Raw genomic sequence first — 19,338 nt, 5'->3', positions numbered from 1 at the left:
TTGAGGCCTACTTATTACAATCAGACCCCAGTATAATTTAAGGTGACTAACTTCAAGCATTTAAATTTAACTCCTTTCCTGACTATCTCCCGATTTGATTCTGGGGACTGTAATCTAATTACAGGAGACAGACTTCAAGGAAATCTCTTTGGGAGATGAGCGGCTCAGCAGCAGTACAGGCATGTTTCCTCCATGCCAAGTAATGCCTCATACTTTCAACATGAGTTTATCATGTCTTCCTACCCACATGAATAGCTTAAAAAATAGTTTTATTGGTACATAGTCCACATATCATTCAATTCAGTCGTTCAATCATATCAAGAAGTCATTGCCATCATCAATTTTAGGACATGTTCTGCTTTCTGGTACTCATCGTTGTTTTTCCAGGGCTCAAGTCAGGCGCCGGAGTTCAAAGGAGGCTTTGAGCAACCAACTAGTATAGCTCAACCACTGGACGCTCACCCACGTCTCAGTGGCATATTCAAGTCCTATAATTGCTGCCACCATGCTGTGCTGGAGCCAGTAACACAGCTGAGAGTGCTTAGTGCTCCCAGGCGCAGGGACCTGTCCCAGCAGCGCTGATACACTCCCTAGGGTCACTGAGAACACTGATATACTCCCTAGGGTCACTGAGAAAACACACACACACACACACACACACACACACACACACACACACACACACGAACACTGATATACTCCTTAGGGTCAATGAGAAAACACACACACACACGAATGAGACCAAAGCCACACAAATGCACGCTCCGCTCGCAGCTCACACGCAGCCCAACCTTGGCAACGCAGACGCCACACGCTTCCCAGCAGGCTGTGCGAGCGCCTACAACTCCCATCATCCTTCACGGGGAACTGCCCGCCCCGCCCGTTGCACGGAATGAGTCTTTTCACCCCGCCCCCGGGCTCAAATCTCCTCCGCCGAGCGCGTCCGCCGGCCTCCGGCGTCCTTCGAAGCTCCCGGATCCCTGCTGGACCAGGACTCGGACCCCAGAGGCGGCCCCGGAGAAGCGGACCTCCCTGGTTTCCCTCGGGGAGGCGGGGCTTCGGGCCGGAAGAAGCCTGGGTTACCAGGGAAACGCCGCGCGCGGGGCGCCAACCCGGCTGCTGCGGCGGGAGCGGAGGCGAAGGCTGGCCGGTTCCCGCATTTCCTGACTGGGGCCCCGCTCGGACCCGGGGTCCTTCCGATGCGGGTTTAGAGAGGAGGGCTCGGGGCCCGAGACCGGCCGGGTAAGTGCGCCCTCCTTTCTCTACCCGCCGGCCCCGCCTCAAGCCCTAGGGCCCTGCTCCAGCCCAGCTCTTCGGACTCGGGGACCCCTCGAGTTTTGACCGCCCTCGGCTTTTCCCCGCGCTTGCCCCTCCACGTGCGTTTTTAAGGTGCGTGAGGCGGAACAGGGAAATGGGGTTATGCCGTGACGACTCGAGACCCCAGCAAGCTTGTCGGACGCGTGTGTGCGGGGTTCTCACTGTTTTTAATCCTGTCCAACCGGGTGTTTTTAGTGAATTGTGTAAAGCGTTGATGAAATTTCATCATCAAAAACGGAAAACTGAGTAAAATTGTTCGGTAGGAGGATGTGCAATAATGCGCTCACCAGGGAACTCATCTTCAGCTTTGCGAAGTACCATGCATGGTGTTTTATGACATGACTTCGATCCCTACCTACCCTCCCGTTAAGTAAGGATAACACCCTAATTCTCCTGGGCTCTTCTGCGAACCTGTAACCCTTTAGGAAGCAATTCCTCCATAACTATCGAGAGAATTGGATTGACATAGAGAGGGTTAGTGTAAGTAATGAAACTGGCAAGGTTCTTTTCTCTTTTTTAATCATTTTATTTGGGACTCTTACAGCTCTTATTACCATCCGTACATACATCTATTGTGTTCAGCACATTTGTACATATGTTGCTGTCATTATTTTCAAAACATTTTCTTTCTACTTGAGCCCTCATTTCCCCCCTCCCTCTCCCTCATGAACCTTTGATAATTTATAAATCCTCCTCTTCCCCACCCCTATGTTTTACACTAATCACGGCTTCTCTTCATCCACTTTTCTGTTGTCCAGCCCCCTGGGAGGGGATTATATGTTGATCATTGTGATTGGTTCCTCCTTTCTCCCCCCACCTTCCCCTTCCCCTTCTTGTATCTCTATTCTCATTATTGGTCCTGAGGGGTTTATCTGTCCTGGATTCCCTGTGTTGCGAGCTCTTATCTGTACCAGTGTACATGCTCTGGTCTAGTCTGATTTCTGAGGTAGAATTGAGGTCATGATAGTGGAGGGGGAGGAAGCATTAAAGAGCTAGAGGAATGTATGTTTCATCAGTGTTCTAGTGCACCCTGACTGTTTGATCAGTGTTACACTGCACCCTGACTGGCTCATCTCTTCCTTGTGACCCTTCTGTGAGGGGATGTCCAATTATCTACAGATGGACTTTGGGGCTCCACCCCACACTCCCCCCCCCCCTCATTCACTATGGTAAGATTTTTTGTTCTGATGATGCCCGATACCTGATCCCTTCAACACCTCATGATCGCACAGGCTGGTGTGCTTCTTCCATGTGGGCTTTGTTGCTGCTGAACTAGAGGGCTGCTTGTTTACCTTCAAGCCTTTAAGACCCCAGATGATAAATCTTTTGATAGCCAGGCACCATCAGCTTTCTTCAACACATTTTCTTTTTTTTTTAATTTTAACAATTTATTAGGGGCTCATACAATTCTTATCACAGTTCATACATATACATACATCAATTGTATAAAGCACATCTGTACAGTCTTTGCCCAAATCATTTTTTTCTCCTCTTTTCTTTTTTTACATTTATTAGGGACTCATACAACTCTTATCACCATCCATTCAACACATTTTCTTATTCCCCCATTTACTGACAAGGTTCTTAGGTTGAGATAGCTATTCATGGAAGTTTGAACTTTATTCTCAGTAGCTCTAAGCAGAACCTCACATCACAAACACTTAGTTTAGTTTCCAAATACAGATACCCTAGTTTCCAAATACAGATACCCTGGCCCTATCCTCAGCCATTCTGATTCAACACTTGTTTCTCTGTGTGCAAATAGAGCTGAGAATCATGGCAGTGGAAGTAAGTTGGTAGCCATGTACAAATGAATGTTAGATGGCTTGCCTTGTTATCTTTTCTTTCCCTCATTGATGTATGCAGGAAGTAAAATAAAAGAAAATTTATAATGATTAATGAAATAGACATATGGTTGTTTATAAACAACTTCAATCAATGTAATTATATATTTCAGAACAATTTAGCTTCTCTTTTATATGGTATTCCCCCAAATAGATCACTGACCAGCATCAGGTGTTAAACAATCCATGAAAATGGGAAGGAATTGTACACTGCATAGTACACTGCAAGGTACTATGGAAAAATGTTAGAATATCAGGTGTCTAATAGTTAATACCTACCTGTAAGGTGCCTAAAGGGGAAGGTGTGAGAAATTATATCTTATAAAAAGCTGTATAAAAGTATGTGAAAAAAGAGGATATAAGCATTTATTATCAATGTGTAATACAATAAATAGCAAAGTAATAGCTTTGCAGTAAAGTGATCTATGAACTATTTCACAATATCCGAAAGTTCATTTCACTAGTCTACAAATGCTGATACTTAAGCCGAAATTTAAAATATTTAGAGAACATGACTATAAATCTCCATTAGGAAGAGAATTGATTCACTTGGCAAAAATGGAAGTACCCTGAGGCCAAACTTGATAAAACACTGGGCATCTTTCTCTTGTGCATATTTTTGAAATTCAGTTTTGAATTTCTGTCTCTCAGGAGACCTTAGCAAAATATCTAGGTGTGAGCTTCTTTCAGATCTAGTTATTTTGGAAGCCTCTTGAAAGTTGCTGCAACTTGACACCTTTGATGGACGACCTTTGCTGGGTTGGTATGGAATATAAATACCAAAGAAACTAAGTTGACAGGCTTACTGAAACTTAGGTGGAGAATAGAATAAATAAATGTGATGGAAACAATGTAAAGATCTTTGAAAATGATAGCTTGGGGAGTAATAGGAACTATTTGGAATACTGATGTATTATGATTATTACTGTGAAGAAAAAACTCCCTGCCATTAAGTCCATTCTGACTCCTAGTGTGCCCCATAGGATGGAGAATTAGCCCATCAGTTTTCCAAGGCTGAAAATCTTTATGGAAACAGAAAGCCTCATCTTTCTCCCATGGTATGGCTGGTGGGTTTGAAGTGCTGACCTTGCAGTTAACAGCTCAAATCCTTGTGCATTGTGCCACCATGGCTCTACTTACTGCTGTAACAATTCACAAAGGGTTGTCTCCCACTACATGGTAAGGTTTTTTTGTGGAGAGGGTGATATTCCCAAGGTGGGCCTCTTGAAATATTTTCTTTTGTAATCTGAAATCTAAATTTAAGTGTCTGAGAAGGGTGAGAACAGCCATAATGTTAGTATATAATAGGCAGTGTATTATGGTTGAGTTCATAATACATCTATCTTTGAATTGCTAATAGAATTTCTAAGAGCATGCATCAGAAGTATTTACAAAGCCGTAATGCACTCTGGGAACACTGGTGGCACAGTGCTTATTCATTGGGCCACCCTCCACAGAACCTGCAGCTGCTCCTTGGGTGAAAGACAGACTTATCTTTCAACTCCAGTAAAGAGTTACAGTCTCAGAAACTCATGGGGGCATTATAAGCCCCCATATAAGCCCTATAAGGCCACCATGAGTCAGCATTCACTTGATTGTATTGAATTTGTCTGACTGGGTAGGCATTAGGCGACTAACCGCATAGCTGTCCGTCCAAGCCCACCCGCTGCTTCATGGTTTATGATCTTGGAAACCATGGGGAACAGTTTTACTGTCCTGTAGATAGGGTTGCTGTGGGTCGAAACTAACTCAGTGACAGTTGATTTAGACTGTTACAGTTATGAAAGCCAATAGTATGGTTCCATCACATTGTGTGCTGCTTATGCATGATATTCTTCTTAAAAAAATTTGTAGTGACTTACAAGGATATGTGTAAGGGTTAACAGGCAATAAGGACATGTCAGGAGCTTTGCTTCTTTTGATAAAATTTCCAACCTTAGCTGGGTAGAAGTAAGCAAATTTACAACAGTGAATTTATTACTTCGTGTTATTTATTGTGAAATATAAAAGCATAGCTGGCTTTGGGTAAAGAGTTAGCCGGTAGCTCAAATGATCAAGTCAAAATGCCAGTTTGTCTGTTGTCCTGGTCAGCCTTTTGCTTTCTAAGCTTCATTGTCAGGCTTTCAATGAACCCGATTGTCAGTAGATAATCCTGTGACCTCAGTTTCTTCTAAAGTAAAACAAACCACAATGAAAAATGCATGCTATTCCAAGGGCATTGTGCTGTCTTGCCAGGGGTTATGAGCTGTCGATGTGCGTTTCAGTTAAAGCTCCTGTCTCATCGTCAGCTTATCCTCTCTACTATGTGCCAATCTACACTGCATGGTTTCCTTAATATGTGCCATTAAGTTATTAAACATTTTGTAGTTTGCATGCTTAGTTTTCCATATTTAGGAGTCTTTGTGTAATAATATCTTACTTTTTCTTACTTGCAGCTAGTTTATTAATAGTTGAACCACGTTATGGGATTGCTAGACAAACTGTCATGCCTGCTGGGCCTGAAGAAGAAAGAGGTTCATGTGTTATGCCTTGGACTGGATAACAGTGGCAAAACAACTATCATTAACAAGCTTAAACCTGCAAATGTGAGCATCTTTATTAGATTATTTCTGCATTTCCTTCTACTAAACAAAGTTAATATGCAATGATTTGTTTGGTATTATAACTTCATGTAATCATCATATGAAATCCTGTTTGCTGAATAGTGCTTTAGGTTAGTATAGTTAACCACAATTTGCAGTTAATTTCATGCATGTATATAGAATATGGATATATATACACACATAGGTAAACACGCACAAACATATAAATCCAGGTTATGTAGACTAAAAGGTTATTTTCAAATGCCCTTTCACCTCAGAAGACTCATAAATTTACCAAGTGTACCTTCAGGATGTGTTGCTTTCTTTTTGGTTCTTTCTCCCAGAGGTAAAGGGGACCATCTTTGTGGAGTCTATAAATAATGTATCTCTTAAACAATTTTCCCTCCAAGTGTGGTATGCTTAGCAGTAGTTAGCAAAGTGATTTTAAGTGATAAATAGTTCAAATTTTAATAAATATTTTAAATATTTATTAGAAGAATATATAAAGTTAGCACATTTAACACAAGCTATAATTAGGTTATGCTACATAGCAGTAACCTAAATAAAAAAAGTCTTCTGCCATAAATTCATTTAATCTCATAACCACACTGTACAGGGCTTCTGAGGCTGGGAATCTCTACAGAGTCACTGTAGTTGATCATCATACCTGTAATCTAAGTGGCAGGAAGGGGAAAAGAAAAGAGCAAAAGAATAGGCCTTCCTGCTAAATGAGCCCCCTTTAAAGACGGTCTCTGCGGCTCCGCCTTATGTGCCTCGCTGATTACCCCTATTGGCAGCTACGACTGGTTTTCCCTGGCAACACCATATTGCTGTCAGACCGATTCCAACTCAGTATGACAGACTGTGTGTATGAGAATACCCAGAGTTCCGGGCTTTAAGTGGCTGAAATTTCAAAAGTACCGTGTATACTCGAGAATAAGCCAAGGCACCTAATTTTACCACAGAAATTGGGGAACTTTTTCTGCATAAAAAATGTGCTTGGCTTATAGTTGAGTATATATGGTAGTTTACCAGCCACCTCTTGCTTTAACCTCCAGCCTTTCAGGTGGAAACCGAGTACCATGAACTCTGCACTACCCAGGGATTCTTCCAAAAACAGAGATCCTAAAGAATGGTTAGTGAGTAGGCAACTAATAATTCCTATCATTGATAAGCACCTTTATTTAGGCTAAAACTAAGAGCCAACTAATAATACATGTTTAACAAGAAATAATTTAGATGTTAGACCTAAAAGGAGATAAAAACAAACCCATTTCCATCAAATTGATTTCAACTCTTAGCTACAGAAAATATGGAGGCGGCGAAATTGCAGATGGTTGAATGAGGGGGTGAGGGGAGGCTATATGGTATGGTAGTTACAGGTAAATAACCTTCAGTACCTTTAAATAGTGGAGTGTAGGGAATCTGTAGTACACCAGTTTCTTTGGGGACAGTTTGCTTTACTCCTATTCAGGTGAAGATTGCTTTGGGATTACAAAATTTGCCGCTCTTTCTTGTCCCCCTGCCACGATGCTCTGCACTGACAGGAATTTTCCATGCAAAAACGGCTAACTGCCTGTGTATTTTCAGATGGGTGTTAATTTGAGGCAGCTGGGATAAGAAACTGAAATGGATTTGGAAGCTAATTTAGGCTTTTTAGGGGGCTCTCCAACTGACTCAGGACTCAACTGCAATACATGCTGATGGCAGACAGGTGTAAAATAGCAGCTTTATTCTTAGAAAAGCTGATACTGAAGAGTGCTTCGATCTGATCAGAGGACTCGCGAACACTCTCTTGAATTGAGGTTTTCCAAACTTTCAAGCTTTTTTCCTTCTGGAAAGAGCCTACTCTACTTGTGCAGGTTCACTACATGGCTAAGAGCAGATGGGAATGCTTGCCTCCCATAAGCAGCTGCCTCTCAAATGAGAGCTGGTGGGAGGGTTGAGCCAAGGATGCTCAGCTCCCTCTCAAAAACTGAGCAGTCAGAAAACGGGCCGGAGCGGAGGAGGCAGTGTGATAGTATATAGAACTTGAAGGAAAAAAAATCCCTCCTCAGTTAGGAATAAGTTTAAAAAACCACACTATACTGGAGACTGTCTCCTGACCTAGATGATTATAAGGTTTTTATATCAGCCAAAATGTAGCATCTTGCCCAACAAGATAACTGATGGCATCAATAATATAATACACGGTCTCTTATTGAAATCTTTTTGCAAATAGAGTGTGTCTCAAATTCTTTTCAATTCTTGTTGTTGGTCTATTTCTGGGCTGTCATAGATGGTCTCCTCCACTTAGGAAATAATTCCTATACAACTTCTTGTTTGCACTATTTTGTTTCCTTTTTTTTTTTAACATTTTATTAGGGGCTCATACAACTCTTATCACAATCCATACATATACATACATCAATTGTATAAAGCACATCTGTACATTCTTTGCCTTAATCATTTTCTTTTTTTTTCTTTTTTTACATTTTATTAGGTGCTCATACAACGTTTATCTCAATCCACACATATACATACATCAATTGTATAAAGCACATCCATACATTCTTTGCGCTAATCACTCTCAAAGCATTTGCTCTCCACTTAAGCCCTCTGCATCAGGTCCTCTTTTTTTCCCCCCTCCCTCCCCGTTCCCCCCTCCCTCATGAGCCCTTGATAATCCACAGATTGTTATTTTGTCATATCTTGCCCTATCCAGAGTCTCCCTTCCCCCCCTTCTCTGCCATCCATCTTCAGGACCAAGGGTGTGAGGGGCGAGGCTGGAAGAGTGGAGGGTGAGTGGGTTGGAAAGGGGGAACTGATTACAAGGATCTACATGTGACCTCCTCCCTGGGAGATGGATGGCTCTATTTTGTTTCCTATACAACTTTTTGTTTACACTGTTCCTGATCATCTATTTTGCAAAGGGATCAAATATTTTTGTACCTAAATACAGTTGAGGGAGATTAATACTGGACACTTGCTTTTGGTTTTCTTCAGAAGAAAGTTGATCCTATTTGTATCTGGGAGCATTTGCCCACATATCTCTTCTAACTTAATTTATGAAGTTTCTATTTTCTCCTGAACTTTAAGTAGGACTTGAGAAGTGAGGGGTGGGGGCCAAAAAAGCTACTAGATTTCATCCTCTGCAAATAGAATAACTTCTCTGGAAACTAAACCAGCTTATGGAATGCCTAGGGGTGACTCAGGGGAGGCTGGAAGGATATGCTAACTACAATTTAATGAAGACCGAAGTACGATTTTTTAAAGCATTTTATTGAGGGCTCTTATAGCTCTTGTAACAATCCATACATCAGTTGTATCAAGCATATTTGTACATATGTTGCCATCATTCTTTTCTAGATATTTATTTTCTATTGAGCCCTTGGTGTCAGCTCCTCTTCCCCCCTGCCCCCACCCTCATGGTCCCTTTATAAATTATAATTATTTTCATATCTTACACCAACTACTGTTTCCTTCCCTTCTCTCCCCCTGGTTTCTGTTCTTCGTAGTGGAGGGGTGTTTCAGTTATGTGGCCATCATGGCAGTTGGTTTCCCGCATTCCTGAAGCCTCAAGGAACCAGAGCATTGTGTGTTTCCTAGGTGCTTTGCTGCACCCTGATTGACTCATCCCTTCCCTGTGACTCCTCTGCGATGGGATATCCCATGGTCTACAGATGGGCTTTGGAGCTCTACCGAAATAACTTTTGATTTACGTGTTTGCTGAAATTTCTTGAAGCTTTTAACTTTATCATACGTTTGTCATTGGTATGTTTTTCCGAATACCATGACCATTATATTGTAGAATGTATGCATAAAGACCCTAAAATAAAATTTGTCATAATTTACATAATTCTGCATAAAAGTTCCCACGCACTGAGGTTTGGGAGACAATAAAATAGTTGTTGTTATTGTTGCTAGGTGCCATGAGTTAGTTCCAACCAATAATGACCCTATGCATAACAGCCTGAAACACTTCCCAGTCCGGTGCCATGCTTATACTTTTTCTATGTCTTGAAGGCATACGACACCATCTGGCAGTACCTGGGATACGTTGCATCAATTAACTCATTTAACTAGAGTTCATGATTATTTTTAAGAGTTATGGATAATAATGCTGTATTTCACATTTGAGAAAACTAAGACTTGGAAGAATTAAGTAATTCACCCAAGGTAGCAGTTAGGAAATTGTTTAGTATTTCAAAACAAGAAATAAACATGCCTGAACTTGGATAGAACCAGTGGAGCTTAGAGGATGAATATGTATACTGAGTGTAGAACAGGGAAAGTTGAGAACAACTTCTAGGGCTCTAGATCTTGCTGATAAAGAAGACCAGTTGGAGGATAGAGATACTGTTGTTCTGTGCTCTCCAGTTGGTTCTGAATCAGAGCAACCCTGTGCACAGCAGGAGGAAGCACTCCCGGGTCCTGCGCCAGCCTCGCAATTGCTATGTCTACGCTCACTGTTGCAGCCACTCCGTCAGTCCATCTAGCTGAGGTCTTCTTCCTCTTTTTCACTGACCTCGTTCTTTAGCAAGCCTGCTGTTCTTTTCTAGGGACTGACTAATCTCTCCCGATTACACGCCCAACTGATACATTTCATGAGCTCATTACTGGGATGATGCATTTTAGTTTCCTTGGAGCTCATCAGCAGATTCTGCTTAACAATTGCCCATGTTTTCAATGTCTTCTTCGCACAGAATGCTCTACTGTAGCCTGCAAAACCCTACCTCTCTTACCCACTACTTAGTGAACTTTCCCTTCCAAGGTACTGATTTCCCAGACAGGCCAGCGTGCCTCAGGCCTTTGCACCACCTGATACTTCTGACTGAAATGGTCTTTGCCAAGATGGTGTTGGGGTTTTTCCCTTCTTGTCATTACTCCTGGGTCAGAAATATCCCCTTCAAAGAAGCCTTTCTTGGATACCCTTCTTCAAAGCCATCCTACCAATATCATCTGCCCTACTGCCTCCCAACCCCAAGAACCTTTCACTCACCCGCAGCTGTGTACCTCATGTAGTTGTGTACCTCATGTAGTTTATAAGCTTCATGAAAGCAGAGATCTTGTCTGCTTTGTTACCATCTAAACATGAGGATAATCCCTAGCATAGAAGAACTCATTAAATATATGTGTTGAAAGATTAGAAAATTCTGTATGTACACTCAAGTGACTTATTAAAACACTTCTTTAAGTCCTGGAAAACATCAACCCATAAAATATGAATTAAGGCATATCCATTATGCAGATTCACAATTAGTAAAGCTTAAACTTCTATAAAAATATACAGCAAGCCCATTTTGAAAATTATAATTTTGCTTAATCTTATGACATTTTAGTGGCAGATTTGAAAATAGAAATGATGCCTTTTTTCCTTTAACCTGAGGGAAAATTCATCTTTGTCAATTGCAACTTTCCAAACTTGTGTTTTTCTTAAAGGCTCAGTGTCAAGATATAGTTCCAACAATAGGATTCAACATTGAAAAATTCAGATCATCCAGGTAATTTACTTTGTTTATATTTTGATTAGCGCTCAACTACTAGCTAGAGGGTTGGCATTTACAACCCACTCCAATACTCAGTGGAAGAAAGGCGTGGTAATCTTCATCCGGAAGATGACAGTTAAGAAAACCCTATGGGGAACTTACACTCTTGCCATATGAGGCCACTAGAGTTCAGAACTAACTTGACAGCAGGAGCAGTGTATTTCGATTAAGAAGCTATGGGGGACTGCTTTCATTTTAAAGTTGTTTCTCTTGCTCTCTAGTTGAGTCCTGTATAAAGATATGTGAACAAGCCCACTAAGAGAATCAGTTCGGACTCAAAGCTGCCCTAGCTAGGGTTCCAGAGACTAAATTATTATGGGAACATCTTCTCTGAAGAAAGGTAAGTGGGGGCTTCAAAAATTTTATGGGGAAAACGGAATTAAAAACTAATGGAATATTTTTGAAGCCCCTGGAATTTAGATGGCATAGTGGGTTACTCAATGAGCTGCTAACCACAGATCAGCAGTTCAAAACTACAAGCCACTCTGCAGGAGAAAGATGAGACGTTCCTATGAAGAATTTCAGTCTCAGAAATCCAGAACAGTTTTACCCTGCCCTATAGGGTCGCTGTGAGTCAAAATTGATTTAATAGCAGTGAATTTGGTTTTTGATTTTGTTTGTTTGGGTTTTATTGTTCAGTAAGTAGACAATCACATATCAAAAAATATATATCATATATATATATTTATCAGTATCCCCTTTAGAATGTATGCTTCAAGAAGATAAGGATTATCTGTTTTCTTCATTGAATCATTGTATCAGTTGACACTAGAAAAATGGTGAAGAGTCTTTAAAAATGTTTTTTCTTTGAGGAAATACAGCTAAATACTAATTGTCAGTTCTGGGGAATGAGAACCTTGGTGATTATATTACCTAAATCTTTTTAGTGGGATTTTTTTCTGAAAATAAAATTTACAATTTAAGGAGGGGTGACAAGAAGCTATCGGTGAAAAATGACAATATTAGATCTTCATTCTTAGAAAGAAAATTGGTCATTTACAAACCTATAGTCATTATTGTAGCAATGACCTCGATTATTTCTCAGAATTTGGGCTGGAGACCACAGGCACCCAGATATGTTTGTCTGACCACCTCCTTTTCACAAAAGAAAGTGAAGCAAACAACTTCTCAGCACTCCTGGCAGTTAAAGACACTTTGTACTCTCAACCCTAATCCGGGAGTAAGTGTAGGTACCTGTTCCTCTAGTCCCCCTGGATCAGTCCCAGTGCCCTGTAGTGGGTAACATCACCCACATTGGGAGATACTGGTTTAGACAATCTGATAACATTGCTAGCAAAATAGAATATCTTTCTATATGTTATTTATTTCAACTGTATGTTTATTTTCACTAAATTCATATTTGAAGTTTTTACTTGAGAAATGGTATAATTTGAAATATTGTAATTGAGAGTGATTTTCTTCCATTGAAAACAACTGAATCTGTATCTTAAAGTTGTGCTTTAAGTTAGTCATGTATAGTATGGTCATTTTATGTATATCTTTGCCCTTTGTAGTTTGTCTTTTACAGTGTTTGATATGTCAGGTCAAGGAAGATACAGAAACCTCTGGGAACACTATTACAAGTAAGTGCATTTGTGAATGTTTCTTAACTAGATGATTGCATACTATTTAATTGTGACATGTTAGAGTTTAATAGTGATTATAAATATAAATCATAACGTGGGCTGCATTTTCGTTTTTGGTTTTTAAAAAAATCATTTTATTGGGAGCTCATTCAGCTCTTATCACAATCCATACATGCATCCATTGTACCAAGCACATTTGTAAGCCTTTAGCGTTTTCCCCCTGGTGTGGTAGGGTCAGATTGGGCTCAATTCCCATTCTCATGGGTCAGTGAGAGATGTCGTGTCTCATGGTGGGGCCAACCCTATGGTCCTCTCTGTGCATGTGCTGCTCTGAACAGGAATATCGTCCTCGGGGCTTGGTAGGTCAGGATGTGTTCCACTCTCTCTCCTTCCCTCTTCATTTGCTCCTATATGCTCTGATCAGATGCTCTCCTCTACCTGATGTCGCTTCAGTGCTGTCTTCTGTGGTGCATTCTTCTGCGGGGAGGGGAGCGTCCACGTAATTGGGGGTGGGACCGACCATACAGACCTCTCTATTGGTTCCCTACTTCATGCTGGTATGTTACATTCACCTCTTGGCACACCGGATTGAAGTCTTGTCTCTCCCGTGTGGAGATAAAAACAACATCCTTCCCTTGGGTAGGTTAGTGCCCTGTTCCCCTGCTTCCCTGTCTTTTTTTCCCCTTCCTTTTTAGTGGGCTGCCATATGTGTCCTTGGATTGGGTCTAGCCCTTGCCATAGTACCTGAACCTCACGCCAGGAATCTATGTATATAGTAGCTTTTCCCTGATGCCTCTTTTACATTTTTAAGCTTACCTCAACGGACTGATGTTCTACTTGTCCTTTTGTGCTTGGCTTACTTCACTTAGCATAATTTCTACCAGTTCGTCCCATGCGGTGATGTGCTTCATGAGTTCATCACTGCTTTTTAGGGATGTGTAGTACTCCATTGTATGTACGAACCACAGTGTTTTAATTCACTTGCCTGTTGATGGAAATTTGGGTTGTTTCCAACTCCTTGTGATTGTGAACTGTGCCATGATGAACATTGGAGCACGGATGTCTGGCCGTGGTTTGTGTCTTGCCTCCTCTGGGTATATGCCCAGTAGGGGGATTGCTGGGTCGTATAGTAAGTAGCTCAGTTTCCATTTTGAGAAATTTCCAAATCTATTTCCACAGTGGCTGTACATACCTACAGGTCCACCAGCAGTGGATGAGGGTTCCTATCTCACCGGAGCCCCCCGCAACACTTGTTGCTTTCTGATTTTTTGAATTGGACTATTCTTGAGGGTGTTAGGTGCTATCTCATTGGTTTTTTAATTTGCATATCTCTTAATGACTAATGATCGGGACATTTTCTCATATGTTTATTGGCTATTCGTATTTCTGCCCCTGAGAAACTTCTGTTCAGGTCCTTTGCCGACCTCCTCAGTGGGTAATTTATTTTTTCTTTTTGGAAGCTAGCAGAAGTACTGTAGGCCTTTGATGTGTCATTGCTAAAGATGTTTTCATAGTCCATGGGCTCTCATTCCTTTCTTGGTCAGTTCACATGGGCTGCATTATAATGTTGATTTTTCATATAATTTATACATTTTCTTATGTAAAGAAGTATGATCATATTTTGCACTGTCTGTCAAGTATTTCAGTCTTTCATGACCTTGGCCTTTACATGTGCTGTTCTCTTTGTTTTTCATGCCCTCTTGTACCATACTTCTTTACCATTTAACATGCAGATAGCCATCCTTTAAGAATGGCTCAAGAATAACCTCGTCTGTAACCTTTCACTGTTTGTGACGGTCCCTCTGTCCCTTGAGCTGTACTAATAAGCTTATTCACATACTTCCCAGACAGCTAGACAGAGACCAGAGCCTCCCAGCTGGGATTGTAAAAGCCTGCAGGGCAGAGGCTTTTCTCAGGCAAATTATTTGAAGTCCTAGTTAGGTGTTCAGCCCATATACTTATGTTTGCTTATAATTTTTACTTATATTTTTATATATATATCCAATAAATATTTCACTCAATGTAGCTAAAAATTGCAGTATAACTCAAAAAGTAAATCCATTTGTTCTATAAACAGTTCTAAACAAGGTATTTTCTAGCGTGTGAAAAATCAGGTCCTCACTAATTACTTTCAGTTCTAGAAGAGAGATTAAGAACCACCCATGTACTGGAATCAAAATATGTTAAACCTTTTCAAGATATGCTTATAATTTTCAAATGAATTCGTTGCTTTTAATATTATTAGAACTCCTTCACTGAAGAACAGGTGGCTCACTCTTGCTCCCAGAACTTAAAAACCAGACTAATAGCTAAACTCCCTTTGTTACTATACCTGTAATCCTTGCCAGGTCAGATTTAGATGCTGATGAACTCTTTCCTGCAAATGAACATGGGAATATACATTGCATTCCTCTGATTTGAACGAATCACAAATTTGTTCCAGATAATCTTTAGGTTAGGACTGTGACACATAGAAACCCAGAGAAGCTCAGCGATCAGGAAAAAGACTCGATCACATTTAAGGGGCAAATCAGAAAATGAAAGGTGGCATATTTATGGTATACTGTATTAAATTTATTGGGACATGTGGAATTTTTGGAAAAACTGTATTCAATACAGGATTTTTGTATTCCTCTTCTAATAAACTATTAACTACTGTATGATATGTTTAATTTAGATACTTTAAGATATATGCATTATTCTAATTATAGAAAAATATATTTGAAAAAATGCACATTTTCTTCTGACTTTAATCTATTTTTCTTGAAAAATTTTTAGAAGAAATGGATAAGCTCAGAAATATTGTGGTTAAGGTGTAAATTGAATACTAAATATAATTATTAGGAAGAAGTAAATACATTTATTTTCTCTATATTTTTTCTGATTATGAAAGAATAAGTGAATTTTAACTAATAAACTGAAGGGTTTTAAGAGATTTATTAGATTGCTGGTAGAACAAGAAACCACTCTTAGAAGTGGGATTCTAAGAAAGATATATTTGAGGATGATTTAACAATATTTGTTGAAATAAAAAATGTTCATGCCTAACATTCGTACATTTAGAAACATATTTTATGTTTAGAGCTAGTAGCTAAAGATATAAAGAGAAAAATTTGCCCTGAGAATGATCTAGTATGACATGTTTTCAGATCTCAATTTTATAAAGGAAAACCCTGTTTTAATAAAAATGTGTATATATGTTGCTGTTGTTGCTAGTTGCCATTAAGTTGATACCGAAACATGTGCAGAATAGAACGACTCCATAGGGGGTTTAGGCCTTTGCCCTTCCAGCAGCCAGTCTCCAGACCTGCCTTCCAAGGTTCCCATTGAGACTTAGAGTCTCCCCTTCCTACAGCATTGCAGTAAGTTGGCACGGACTCGGTGTCAGGAAGTGAGTGATCTTGCAATGTGTCTCTTTTGTAACCATTAAAAGCGAAAACGCATGTGAATGTTCAGCAGCTGATTTGCTGCATTAGTGAATCCTTCAACCTACTCATTTGCTGGCCATCATCTTGTAAAAAGTCATGTAGACCAAAAGACTTGATTAAGTATTGTTTCAGAGTAGTTCCCTTTCGGTTATATTTGTGTATGCCTGTGTATGTGGCACGTCAAATATAAAATGTGCTTCTTGAGGGTGGGGTGGAGAGGGAGAACCAATGACAAGCATCTGCATGTAACCCTGTCCCTGGAAGATGGACAACAGAAAAGTGGGTGAAGGGAGATGTCGGACAGTGCAAGATATGACAAAATAATAATTTCTAAATTATCAAGGGTTCATGAGGGAGGGGGAACGGGGAAATGAGCTGATCCCAGGGGCTTATGTGGAGAGCACATACTTTGAGCATGATGAGGGTAACGAATGTACACATGTGCTTTACACAATTGATGTATGTATGGATTGTGATAAGAGTTGTATGAGCCCCCAATAAAATTAAAAATTAATAATAAAATAAAATGTGTTTCTCATTTATAAACACATTTCTTTTTCACTATAGTTTATGTAAAAGTAAAAAAAACTGAGAAGCACTGGTGTAGCGCCTTAGTGCTTGATAATAAAATACAGTAGAGCATTCCTGTGAAACCTTTTATAAGCTAAATGACATAAATCAGAGAACTACCATTAATTTATATAGGAAAATTTTTAGCATTCCTGGGCCTAATAACCTATCAATCATACCAAATACATACAAAAATGAAAATAATGCTGCTTATATCGTGTTCATAGACCCAGTTCAAAGCAGTGAAGGCTTGATGCTGTGTGGTCTTCGGGAAGGAACTTAGCAATACCACTTTCTCTGCTCAGAGTGCAATGGCCTCGTTCATAGGTTCCTGTGTTTTCTAACACAGGCCACTTTTCACTTTACGCCCCGCCCCCGCCCCCTTTTTTTGTAAAAGTGAAAAAGCTTTGTTTGAAAACAGGTACTAATCTATGATAAAAATGAAGTTGAAGTGGCATAAAGCATACTTTGGAAAAGTTAGTGATACTTGTAGATCAGATTATATTGCTATAAAACAAATTTAATAATTAAGGGGAAAAATATCTGGGGCGTCAAAATGTTTGTGGGAAATTCCATTGTCTTTTAATTCCATTTTCCACAAACATTTAAAACTCCCTCATGACAAATGATTAATATACTAATCACATAAATTAATAAGAAAGAACTCCACAATCTAATGTTCAGCAGACATTAACATAAAGTGATAATATGGAAGTTAAAAATGCAAATGGATATCAAACATGGAAAAATTTTAAAGTGTGGTTTAAATTTTTCTTTTTATATTACACAGAGAAGGACAAGCCATTATTTTTGTCATTGATAGTAGTGACAGATTAAGAATGGTTGTGGCTAAAGAAGAACTTGAGACTCTTCTGAATCACCCAGGTATGTGTCTGTGTTTGAGTTTCTGGGTTCCTGTGCTTATGTGTTTGTCTCTAGGTGTGTTATTTTTCTCTTTTCTGTTGATGGCAAGTGATGCTCATACTGTTTAATCATCTCTTATTAGACATTTTTAAATACAAAAACACATGTAGAATTCATAACATCTTTACCTGCATTTTCTGGGTCTCAAATTTTTTTCAATGCCCCCTCCCCACAATAAATATTTATCTTTTTTTCTGATCACTCAGATACTATGTGCTGAGAGTAAAAATGCACACAGCAAAAGAATAAAGGAGGAAGTAGAAATCCTTTTATCTTAATATGCACTAAAATTTGGGTTGGCATCTTCTCATGCATATATACATACGTGTGTGTGCTTTTGTGATTATGTGTTCATAGCATTTTTTATATATTTTCAGAAATTCTTCAGAAACATGTTTAATTTTAGTACCCCAATCCCTTCTTCCATAGTTAACTGACATTAACAACTAGGTAGGGTGTTATATTTCTTTCATACTTTTCACATACACCATATTTATATAGAGACACATAGATGGCACTGAGTTTTTTGGTTCAATTTTTTATCGTAATATATTTTCCATTTACCTATACCTTTGTAAATTATTAGTCATCTTTTATAATACAGAAGTTACAAATTTTTAATCAATTTCCCCCTTTTTTAAAAGCTACTAAATACTTCATATTTGAATGGTTTATTGCTACTAATGAAAGTGCTCTTGATTTATAAACACTGCCTTTGAATCTAATTACTTTGTTAAATATATTTATAATTTCAGATTGTTTGTGTCCTTAGGTTCAAAGTGAATTTCTTGTGTATGGCATATACGTGTGTCCTATTTATAACCCATTTTGACAAACACTGCTTTAATTACAATATTTAGCTTATGTCCATTTCATATGTTGGATGTTAAGTCTGCCATCTTGTTTAATTTTTTTAACTCGTCGCCTCTTTTTTTCTTCTTCCTTTCCTTTACTTGAAATCAAATGTTGTTAGTATTCCATTTTCTTTCTATCACTTCTCTGTCAGTTGTCATACTGTGGTAGAGTCTGTGTACCTGTGATGCTGGAGGATAAATTACAGGTATTTCAAAACCAGAAGGGTCACCCAAAGTGAACAGGTTTCAGCAGAACTTTCACCCTACAAAAAAGGTGTAGGCTGTTCACTTTTGAGGAATTATCCACAAAGAAACTTGTGGATAGCAGCAGAACATTACCAGCTACAGAAAACCTCACCAATATCAGCAGAGTATTGTCAGATAGAGTGCCAAACACTACCCAAACAGTTGAGTATGTGCCACTTGAATTTTGAGAATATCTCAAGAACAGATTTGATGCATTGAACATTAAGGCCAGAAGATCTGATGAGCCATGGGATGACATCAGAAACATTAAAGATGAAGGAAACAATGGATCGTGAAAATAATAGGATAGAAAAGATAAACTGGCTATCAGAAAATATTCTGAAACTGGCTTTTAATCATAGAAGAGCTCAGGCACATGAAAGAAATGAAGTCTAGCAGCTCAATAGGAAATGTCAAAAGGCAGTTTGAGAAAATCATTTATTGAATGTAGAAAACCAA

The 19,338-nt window shown here is 39.4% G+C and overlaps 1 protein-coding gene across 2 annotated transcripts in view; it reads left to right on the top strand.

Moving 5' to 3' along the window:
- Positions 1-924: 924 nt before the first annotated feature.
- The window catches only part of ARL6 (ARF like GTPase 6), a 41,698-nt gene continuing 23,284 nt past the window's right edge, over positions 925-19,338 (top strand). Inside the window, exons 1-5 of one of the 2 annotated variants that reach the window (XM_075542437.1) lie at positions 925-1,242; positions 5,597-5,746; positions 11,165-11,226; positions 12,786-12,854; positions 17,646-17,740. In XM_075542437.1, coding sequence (XP_075398552.1) covers positions 5,624-5,746; positions 11,165-11,226; positions 12,786-12,854; positions 17,646-17,740 — 349 coding nt within the window. In that variant the 5' untranslated portion in view covers positions 925-1,242; positions 5,597-5,623. The other variant, XM_075542438.1, reaches the window with a different exon arrangement.

This window comes from Tenrec ecaudatus, chromosome 2, assembly GCF_050624435.1.
Source record: "Tenrec ecaudatus isolate mTenEca1 chromosome 2, mTenEca1.hap1, whole genome shotgun sequence".
Classification (NCBI taxonomy): Eukaryota; Metazoa; Chordata; class Mammalia; order Afrosoricida; family Tenrecidae; genus Tenrec; species Tenrec ecaudatus.
The sequence above is the reverse complement of the archived record's forward strand: the minus strand, read 5'-3'. Positions and strand labels throughout refer to the sequence as shown.